The sequence below is a fragment of the Carassius carassius genome, chromosome 19, assembly GCF_963082965.1.
Source record: "Carassius carassius chromosome 19, fCarCar2.1, whole genome shotgun sequence".
NCBI lineage: Eukaryota > Metazoa > Chordata > Actinopteri > Cypriniformes > Cyprinidae > Carassius > Carassius carassius.
Window position 1 is genome coordinate 17,219,473 of NC_081773.1, and position 11,201 is coordinate 17,230,673.

The 11,201-nt window shown below is 36.7% G+C and overlaps 1 protein-coding gene across 14 annotated transcripts in view; it reads left to right on the forward strand.

Moving 5' to 3' along the window:
- The window catches only part of LOC132095220 (nebulin-like), a 61,468-nt gene extending 50,875 nt beyond the window's left edge, over window positions 1-10,593 (forward strand). For 12 of the 14 annotated variants that reach the window (XM_059500028.1, XM_059500032.1, XM_059500030.1 and 9 more), the window contains 10 exons: window positions 1,930-2,043; window positions 2,159-2,263; window positions 2,651-2,755; window positions 6,126-6,218; window positions 6,598-6,705; window positions 6,912-7,098; window positions 7,254-7,346; window positions 8,126-8,269; window positions 9,538-9,641; window positions 9,770-10,593. In XM_059500028.1, coding sequence (XP_059356011.1) covers window positions 1,930-2,043; window positions 2,159-2,263; window positions 2,651-2,755; window positions 6,126-6,218; window positions 6,598-6,705; window positions 6,912-7,098; window positions 7,254-7,346; window positions 8,126-8,269; window positions 9,538-9,641; window positions 9,770-9,943 — 1,227 coding nt within the window. In that variant the 3' untranslated portion in view covers window positions 9,944-10,593. Of the gene's footprint in view, window positions 1-1,929; window positions 2,044-2,158; window positions 2,264-2,650; window positions 2,756-3,662; window positions 4,164-6,125; window positions 6,219-6,597; window positions 6,706-6,911; window positions 7,099-7,253; window positions 7,347-8,125; window positions 8,270-9,537; window positions 9,642-9,769 lie in introns of those variants that run through there. The other 2 variants (XM_059500031.1, XM_059500040.1) reach the window with 2 other exon arrangements.
- Window positions 10,594-11,201: the final 608 nt, after the last annotated feature.

Here is an 11,201-nt window from a genome sequence, read left to right on the forward strand (position 1 = left end):
ATTTCCAACCAGGACCCATGGATATATGGTAAGCATTTAGGTGTGTCATGTGTTTATAGTTTTATAGCGGTTTCACTGTACATACAACACACTGAAAGGGAGAAAGCAGTTTAAGTGAATGTCAAGATACTCAAAACATTATAAACTGTAAAAATGTCACTGACTGAGGAACCAGTGTGACCATGGACTCGTATTCCAGAAGCTTCATGTATCTCTCACTCTTCTATCTTTGCGGTGGATAGAAAGAGTATAAGAAGGACTTTGAGATGACAATGAAAGGAAAGAACCTCTCTGGGTTGGAGGTCACCCCTGCCATGATGCATGTCAGACACGCTACGAAAATTGTTAGCGAGGTAACAAAGTCCTTATATATTCTTTCTTCCATTCTGGTAATAATACTAAGACCACATACACGTTATAATCCTTCCATGAGTGTCTTTGAAGTTTCTATTACACCTGAGTAGGTTATAGTTAGTATGCATGAAGCATCCTTCCACTGTAATACACTCTCAGTAATTCCCTTCCCCTTCCAACATCTATGTGTGTGTGTGTGTGTGTGTGTGTGTTTGTGTTTTCTTCTGATGTTCGTGTTCACAAGGTTCCCACAGTAATGGAAAACCTGGAGATATTAGGACATTTAATTAAAGGGCAGGATTTCCAGGTTTTCTGAAATTGTGATTCAAGGCAAGGAAATTAACAAAGTTCCAAAAAATCATGGACGTGTCAAGACATAGACATGAAAAGTCAAGTTATGCTCGGCTCGTAATGCATAATTTTGCAATCTCTTTAAAATAATTGTTTATGATTTCTCATGACTGACTAGAAATGTCATTAAAATGCATTGATCAAAAGGTGTGGGGACACCTACCTGATAACAGGTATCAAGGTTTGTCAAATTTTTTGTGATGATTTTTTTTTAAACTTACATTAAATCTATTTTATTTTAAAATAACCTCTTTAGATCTTGATCACCCTGAGCATGTGCATGATACTATTTAATTATATTATTTTATTTTATTTGAACGGTGTTAGATCTTAGTTTGACTTCAAAATCATTTGAATGCTGCTTCGAAAAGAATGTACATGTTAAAGAGTCTCAGAATGTTTTTGCCAATATTCTTGCCTGTGAAATTTCTGTTAAGCATTGTTTATGTCTATATCAGGTTGCTTTCCAAACTCAGCAATGCATTTGCTCGGTGTAGATTGTACTCAGTTACTTTAATGGTGTCTGGACAACATGCACCTTGATTATATTCTGGATGTGAAGCTTTATCTCAAAACTAGAGCAAATGCTTGGTGACGTTGAAAGAAATGTCTGTGAGCACAGTACTGCACAGTACTGTGTCTATGTCTGTGTGTGCTATGTGTCTGCAGTCTTTCAGTTCTTCTCCGCCTTGTAGAAAGAGTACAAGAGGGATCTAGAGGAAGGAGTGAAGGGTAAAGGTCTTACAGTGCTGGAGGAAACTCCTGAGTTACTGAGAGCAAAGAATGCTACTCAGATTCTGTGTGAGGTAGGATGGCTAAAGCTCAGCTGAATTATCTTACCTGCAGTCCTCTGCAACAACACCATTTCCTCCTCAACATACTTAGCAGGCAGAAAATAGTCCATTTGCCTCTTGCTAATGAGAAAACTAATCAAGCTAATGGAGTTTCCCTTTGGTTTGCCATCTAACCAAGTTTGGTAAAGCACAAAGAACTCCCACTAAATGTCAATTTGTCTTTCAGTTCTAAATGACCTCCCTTACTTAATTTTTTTTTGTTTACACCTTTGATGTTAATATCCTCTTATTCTTTGCCGTTTTTATGCTGCTTTTTATAGTGATTGTAGCCCACAGGAATGATATTTGGTGTGAATGTAAATATCACTGATAAACACAAACATATGCACTTGGTCACATGAGTATGATAATGTCTGTCCATTTCCTGCAGAGAGAGTACAAGAAATCATTGGAGCAAGATATCAAAGGAAAGGGCATGTTGGCTTTGGCTAATGACACTCCAGACTTCTTGAGGGCAAAGAATGCCACAGATATCCTCAGTCAGGTACACAAATGATCTTCAACCCATCATTTAAATGTTTCCCTGAGTTGTGAGGTGATTCCTTCACCTATCAGCATCAACATTTCAACATTAATTGATACATGGATTTGTTTTCCAGGCCAAGTACAAGCAGAGTGCTGAGCATGACAGAGCCACATACACCACAGTCATTGACACCCCTGACATCCTCCACGCTCAGCAGATCAGGAACATCGTGAGCCAGGTATGAGGGTTTTAATGTTTATTGCATGCGTGTTGGCAGAAAATTACAAATTCACACAAATCAGGGATTCACATAGTAGACACCGTTTGATAACGGTATATATATTTTTTCAGCTTGACGTCTTTTGTACACGAACAGTTTCTGAAGGTTATCACCATTATTTTCACTAACTATTGGTTGAAAATGAAAAAAAAAAAGCTTTTTGGTTGTTTTAGGCTTTTTTTTACAGGTTTTTTACCTTATGTGTGGAAAGTGAAAAGTCCTAAAGCTATTATCCAGTGTATTATATTAGTATTAAGTATTATATTATATAAGTATTATAACAGATATTGATTGTTTAAGTGTAATCTCAATGCAGTATTGCCATTTTTGTATTTCATCCTACAGAAAAAGTACAAGGAGGAGGCTGAAAAGACCATGTCACACTATGTGCCTGTGTTGGACACTCCTGAGATGCAAAGAGTGCGTGAGAACCAGAAGAACTTCAGCACTGTAAGTGTTTCTTCAAGGGTTTGAGCCGGTCCATATTATGTTCCTGTTTTATTCATCTTCGCTTATATGTAATATTTGTATCCTTTGTTGTCTTTGGTCCCTGTGTTTCCTGTTTGTCTATGAGAAATATAAATGAGAGGCAGATATGAAAAGAGTAGCCTTACATTTCTTATGCTGGCTTAGTTACAGTAGTTGTCTACATCGCAATTCTCTCTAGATGATTCTGAACATTTTTGGTTGCACTGTGTTCTCTTGCTACATTTTTGTGTCATTTTTGACTGCCTTTGTGCTCTTCTCTTTTTAGCTTCAGTACAAGATTGACCTTAAAAACAGTAAGGGCAAAGTTTCAGCATTAAAGGACACCCCTGAAATGCTTCGTGTTAAAGAAAATACAAAGAATTTCAGCTCGGTACCTACTGCCCAATGAGTATAATTTTCTTCCTACATTCTAACCTCAAACTTTTTCCATTTCTTGCTTTACAACACCTTTTTCTTTTTTTCTGTACTGCAACCACAAGTTAACATTTCTTGTTAACACTTTTTATATCATGTAAATATAGATATCCTAAACAGACCTAAGTCTAATATAGTCATTAACTAACGGTAATCAACAAATTTGATGCTGTTGACCTTTCTTCATCCTAAACAATATCTCTAACCATTTTACAACCTTACTTTTTACATATTTTACATCTTACTTCAGTTTCTGGTTCGTATTTGTCTTCATTGACGTGTGTTTGAAATCTTTCTGTTTCTTTGTTTGTCCTTTTCTCCCATGTTTAGTCTGTTTTTATGTTGCAAGGGCAAATTCTGAAGTGTCCTCAGACAAAACAAATGAAAACTACCTATCCCAAGGGATAACAAAAAACAAATGTTAATGCCTCCTTATGCTTGTACAATACCAAAGACCAAATACAAGGAGGAGCTTGGTCAAGGAAAAGCCATATCTGAAACCCCTGAGATGAAGAGGGTTAAACACAATCAGGAGGCTATTAGCACGGTACACTGCGGTGTGACTCCATCATTCACCCTGCTTCCTGTTGGAGTGTCCCATAAATGCCTCCTGATTTTAGTCAAAATTCCGTCAGTATCCTAAGAAAAGTAATATCAAACACAAACATTCATTCTAATATATTCCATCTAATATCAAGCTATAATTTTAATGTTTCACTGAGTTGAAATGAATTGGCACTTCCTCTCATCATTTTAAATAACATTAAATAACACAGTCCATACATTAATCCATCTTCATTTGACACTGGTCTCAAGACTTGACTAGTGTTGCATTGTTTAAAACTGGTCCATGTTCTTAATGGAATGAAGTGTGTATTAGATTAAATCCAGGAATTCACTAAGTCAAGGCATATCTGTAGCCGACCTCCCTGAGGTGAAGCGTGTACAGGAAACTCAGAAGAACATCAGCTCGGGAGCGTTTTTCTCTTTGAAGAAGACTCCTTGTTTAGACAAATTTATTCTCTCATTCTTTAATGTTCTTTAATCTTCAGTTTTTAAGGATAAACATCCCTAAATAACCCAAACGTCCCTCTCTACTGTTTTATTTTATGTTCATAGACTACTGTTTAAAAGGCTTCTGTTATATTCACAAAGACTGCATTTGTTTGCATTTGTGAAAAATACAGTAAAACCAGTAATATTATGAAATATTACAATTGAAATTAACAGTTTTCTATTGTAACATATTTTTTCCCAATTGTTTTAATGAATAAAATGTTTAAAGCATCAGCATTTATTTGAATTTGAAATATTTTGTAACATTATATATGTCTTGGCTGAACAATTTAATGCATTCTTGCTGAATGAAATTCTAAAAAATTTACCAGACTCTAAACTTTTGAACAGTGGTGTTCATATCTCATACCATATATAATTGCTCTACCACATTTTATTTATTTATTTTACTAGAGATTAATGTTCTTTTTCTATACTTTTATTTTCATGTGTTTTGTGTTTTATTTCAACAGTATTGCATTTTTTTTTACACATTAATATTTGAAGATTATTGACATTTTTACCTTTTTTGCCCCATTGCCTCTACATGCTTAAAGATCCAATACAAGCAAGATTTGGGAGTAGGAACAGCTATTTCAGAAACCCCAGAGATGGAGAGAGTTTAACGCAATCAGCAAAATATTAGCACGGTACACTGCAGTGTGACCCTCTATCCCAGCCATAAAACATTCCCTGTTCCTCGTCTCTCCGTCATCTAAGAAAACCTTTTAGCCTCCGTCTGTTTATACTAGTCCCTCTACTGACCCTAGGAATAAATTACTGCATTAAATCCATCATTTCTAACAATATTTATAACTCTCATCTAGCTCATGTGACAAAATCCTGTCCCACATTATTCTGTTAAAAGCCTCAGTAATACTTAATTTTTTATTTAGATGTAGGCTAATAATTAGCAACTCTTTCATGTAATAATTAGGTACCAACCCATACATTTCAATTGATTTTTATTTATTTATTCATTTTACAAAACCTTGCAGTTTATCAACAACATTATCGATACCTTAAGCACAATTGCTTTGCTCCCAAACCTAACAAGCTGCCTATTCTAGAAAGTATCTCCTGACCTGAAAGCTGTTTTGGCACCTTTATGGAATTTGATGCTATTTGTGTAGAGCTGTCTATGTGAAAATGTACAAATTCTCCACTTTTGGGCACTTATGATACAATTTTAGAAGGCAGCTAAACTAAGGATTTGGAACAGAGCTTATATTGTTGTGTATGTCATCTTTGTGGGTGTCCGTTCTCTAGCTGTTTTGGTTCATGTTTGTGTTGTTTATTTGATATGTCGAATCCTTGAATTAATCCTTGGGTAGATAAAATACAAGAAATCGATGAGTCAAGGTACAGCCATACCGGACCTCCCCGAGATGAAGCGGGTCAAAGAGAATCAGAAGCACATCAGCTCGGTAGTGGAAGCTCCACAAGGGTTTACTTGAGTGTGGCTCTGATCCCATTAACGCTTCCAGTATACTTCTTCATTTCCAACTTATACAATCCCATCATTGATGCGAAACAATTGAAGCGTATGAAATGTAATGCTTAAACCCCATTTTCATCTAATGTAACTGACCACATCATATTCCACCCTAGTTAAGTCCCCTTTCTGCTGTGAGCTCAAATATATGGACTTATTCAACTCCAGATATTCTTGCTAATCCAATACCAGATGAGCTCTTGTATCCCACATTTGTCGTATCCCCTTCCCTTTTTAAATCTGGTATATAAGCTCATTGTGCGTTGTGTGTGATGTTTGATGTGACTGCTCTCCAAAACTCTTGCGTCTGTCATGGTGTTTAGTGTCTGACTGTCCTCTGGGGGGCGCTGTTCTTTTCTACTCTAGGTTTTGTATAAGGACCTGTCTGCGAAGGGAACGCCTGTGGTGTTCACTCCAGAGATGGAGCGGGTCAAACGGAACCAATTGCAGATTAGCGCGGTACTCACAGCCACAGGACATGAGTGTGTGTTTGTGTGTCATGTGTACATGTCTACATGTAACCGCTCTAATACCTTCATTTCATGTAGGAGGCTAATAAAATTAACTGTACTCTTCCATATTCTGAATGTAATGCTGTAACCGATCATCATCACTACAAATCTTCATCTCGGGACCCGTCTTCTTTTAATCCAGCCCTCTGAAGACCCTTCTAATTCATCTGTCTGAAATCACAATAACACCCAGGGGGGTTCATGTCATTTGTCTGTCTAATGTCATGATTTCCTGGTGTGTCTTCCACAGGGTCTTGATAAAAAAATCATATTCCATTATTATTTGGTTTCTAATATATGTATGTGCGGTGTTGTCTCGTGTCCAGGTTCTGTACTCGGACAGCTTCCGTAAGCAGGTCCAGGGCAAAGCTGCCTTTGTGCTGGACACCCCTGAGATGAGACGTGTTAAAGAAACCCAGCGTATCATTTCTGGAGTAAGATTACTTTTAAATCCATACCTTTATCAATATGTTGCAATATGTATCCACTGATTTTTCTATAGTATATGAAGGGCAACCTGTTGCATTAAAAAATGTCAGACGATCTCAACTTTTATTTAAGGTCCACTTTAAAACTCATGTTTGCTGTAAGTTTCTTTGCGTCTCCTGCCTCATGCATTGCTGTCTGTGGGTCTTCTCAGGTCAGATACCACCAGGACTTTGAGAAGAGTAAGGGCAGCTTCACCCCCACCATCTCTGACCCCGTCACTGAGCGCGTGAAGAGGAACACCCAGGACTTAAGTGACATCAGCTACCGCGGCATCCAGAGGCGTGTGGTGGAGATGGAGAGGAGACGTGCAGAGGAGCACGATCAGGAAACCACCACTGGTCAGCTGACACATGCTGTGTTCTGTGCACACTTACCACACTTGAGTTTAGAAACAGAATTCTCTTCCCATAAATATAGAAAAGCATGCCTCTTACAATATGTAAAGATTTATATACACAGACATTCACTAAACTAGGTTTCCTTTTTCTCAAAGATCTGCGTGTGTGGCGCACAAACCCCGGCTCTGTCTTTGACTATGACCCTGCCGAGGATAACATCCAGTCCAGAAGTCTTCACATGATGTCAGGTAGGACACTCCTCTGCTGTCACTGGACTTAAGGCCCCGATACACTTCAAGTGAAATCGAAGAATATAATATAATTTCGAACAAAATCTGGCCAAAATGAAGTTTGTTTAGTTTTTTTGGGAGTTTGAAATGGCTTGCCAAAGCAAACTTTCTGGAGAAGTTCATACCGACTGCAAAACACCTTTGTACTACCATTGGTCCATGACAATTATATCATAGGAGGTGTGCACTGAGGCTCCACCTTCTTTCCCACTTAACTTTTCTCTAGGTTCACTTCGTCCTTGGAGGTGAGATGTCAATATATCGAATAAAGTGCAATTTAAATACATGTGACGTGACATCATGGGAGTGCTAATTTGCAGAGCTTGTGCAAACATACCCATGTTTCTGTGATCAAATGCTTTTTATAAAAAATGCTTTCTGTTGAGGAAAGCTCGAAGCACATATTTATATTAATTTAAATGCTGCTTTCATCAGAGTGGGTGGCTTCGGGATGATCGCTAGCACTATATACCGCTGCACAAGTATATCAAACTTCGTTTTACCCCTAAATGAAGAATGAAAAGAACTTCAGAACCTTTAGGCCTTATTTGAACAGCTCTCGGGAATACTTGATTGTGATTGGGCAGTTGTGGCATCCTTGACTCACCTGGACTTGTATAATGACCTGTTGATTGTACACCCTATACTGTGGATGTATATTAATTTGCCACCTTCCTTGCTTGACGACAGTCTGTCAAAGAGGAGGTAATGCTGACATGTTTGTCCCATTGTTTCAGTCCAAGCCCAGCGTCGTAGTAAGGAGCACTCCCGCTCCACCAGCGCAATGAGTGGTGTGGGCGATGAGAAGTCAGAGGTGTCTGAGACCGTGGACCACCACGCATCCCTCTACAGCAATGGCTTTGGTGTCTCTGCTCTACACGGTACGTTTAAAGTGCTTGAATTGTCTTGACCCTGGGTTTAGCTGATAGTCTGCAGTTAAAAATGATATTTTTGTTAATGATTCATCCATGTTTCATTTTTAAAGCTTTTTTTTTTTTTTTTTGACATTTTTAACCAAAATGACTGTATCTTTTAGTGAAATTCTAGACGTCTCTCTCTGGTGACGTATGCCAGACTTCTCCAAACATTAGGTCCACTTACACTCCACCCCTTTCTTGCAATCGACTGCAAGCTTGCATTCATTATCGAGTGAAATGCCCACATCCCAAAATTCAATTAACAACCGATTAGTCTACATTCAAATTGTTTTCTTTGTTTTTCAAAAATTCATTTAATTCAGCTGTATGTAACAATATGGAAGAGAAAGAATCTTTAGCTACTTAAATTTAATCAGATTAAATTTAAAAAGATTAGGGATGCACGATATGGGATTTTTGCCGATATTTTTCTAATCATTTTGGATGATAACGATATATTTCCTTTTGTTTGGAAACAACACCAATGAGCAAAATATTTTTTAATTTTGGTTAGTTTTTAACAACTTTTTTTTTTTTTTTTTTTTTATTAATTAAACAATTTTTTTTTTTTTGACAGTACATTGAAGTGGTTGACTCTTAACTTTTATATAGAATATATCTTTGAAATTGAGACTTTAGTCTTTACTAATTTACACATCTTCCTCATGCACCAAGAGCTTGTAACACTCCACAGAGAAATCAGATCATATGACCCCTTTAAAACAAAAAAACTCTTGAAATGTTTTACTTTACATGTAATGCACCTTTGAAAATATGAATGTTTCACTTTTTGAAATGTTACAGATTCTTTCTTTTTTGATGCACGTGTTGAAGTCATGAAGTTGATTTATATTAAACATATTGGCCTACAAAAATACATTAAACCAATTTCAGAGTAGGATTAACTTCCTGTTTTCACCCAGTTAATGGAAGAAATTGCAGTCAAAACTGAATTTTAAATAATGTTACACCATCTTGTTCAAGTCTTGATATATCACCTTCTTAATATCACCTCCATAACAGCTTGTGCCTCAAATGCTGTTATGCACAGCACATCTCAAACTATCAAGTGTACAGTATGCAGTAACTGCTGAGGCTTTAAAATGCATTGTAAAACTGTTGATCTGGCCTACATTCTCCCTATTACTAATAATGATTCAAATCTAATTGTAGAAAGTAAAAACAAGTGATATAGAAATTTATTCAATTAGATCTGTGCTGTTGTCATGTAGGTTACACACAGACCAAGACAACTGAGGTTCAGCAGAGATCCTCCTCTGTGGCAACACAACAGACCACCGTTTCTTCTGTCCCCTCACATCCCTCAACCACTGGAGTAAGTACTGAGAGATCACTGCCATTATAGTAATGTAATGCTAATATCATATGCATATACCCTACACATTCACTGTGTATTTGATAGTGAAGTTGGTTGTTTAATATTGTCCCTTTTCTCTTCAACAGAAAACTGTCCGTGCCATGTATGACTACCCTGCTGCAGACAAGGATGAAGTGTCCTTCAAGGACGGTGATGTAATTGTGAACGTGCAGTCTATCGATGAGGGTTGGATGTATGGCACTGTGCAGCGTACCGGAAAGACCGGTATGCTCCCTGCCAACTATGTGGAAGCCATCTGAATACAACTACTGCCTTCTCAAACTCCCTGTGGATGACGGAGTTTGATATCTACTCAGTACATGCTATTTTATGTTTACTTATGTTAGTCCAAGTAGTTATGCTATTGTTTGTCCTCATTAATGTTAGGAAATTTCATTTGTGCCCATATCACAATGTCTTTTGTGGCATGAGAAAAACTGACAAACTATACATCCCTATTTAAGTCACAGACAATTGTATTTATCTTTGTGTTCTATTCTAACAGTTAAGTAACTGGAGCCCATTGTTTTTGTATATTGCAATCACACTACATTCAAAGAAGGCCATCCTAAAAGTTTTAACGTTCAAACACTTGCACAACGAGAGATGGGCTCACGGTTCACTTTATATGTGAAAAAGGAATATCAGAAATTCAGTGTTTTATAAAAACCAACAGCGGCACTAAGGTTGCCATATGAAAATGAAAGAAAAAAACATGACATTGAGGACAGGCCATCAGTTCCTCTAAAGTGAAAATGCATTGATGTTAAAAACAAGCCTCCTCCCTCCCTTGCTGAAGGCTGGCCACTATTTGCGTGTGTTTTGTTTCTGATTCTGTAGGTGTGGGGTTAGAGGAAGAGGTAAACCTTGAATCAGTAGCTAATAAAGCACACCACGCTTCTGCAGTCAATCGGTTTTCCTTTCATGGATTTTGTTCTTTTTTTTTTTTTTATTATTGATCAACAACAAAAGGTTGAAGTTTCTTTTGACTTTAAAAAAAATCTTAAAGGGACAGTTCACTTAAAAATAAAAATGATGTTACTTAAACTCATTGTTATTCCAAACCAAAATGTTTACACTTTTGAAATTACAAAAATACAGTAATTCATATGAACCATTAAACACATATGGACTTCCATTTATCTTATTTTAAATGATCCCAGTGCATTGATTGATGGTTTAAAAAAAAACAACAACAAAACAATCATCTCTCTTTGAAAGACTTGTATTAGTTTCTTTCTTTTTTTTTTGTGAAATATCCTTTTTATAGTATATAACGCAGTAGAGCCCTTGATATTAAGATGGTTCACCAGTCAACTAAGGTCCCCATTTGTTAACTTTACTTGATATTTTTTTTAACCTATTAAGTGTTGTTAAAAAAATATATATACATTTTATTTTTATTCATATCCACTCAGTTTTAACATGTATTAGTATCTAAGTAATCAAGATAAAATACGTAGAATAATTATGCATTGTTAGTTCATGTTAACGAATTTAATGCTAATGAAACCTTAA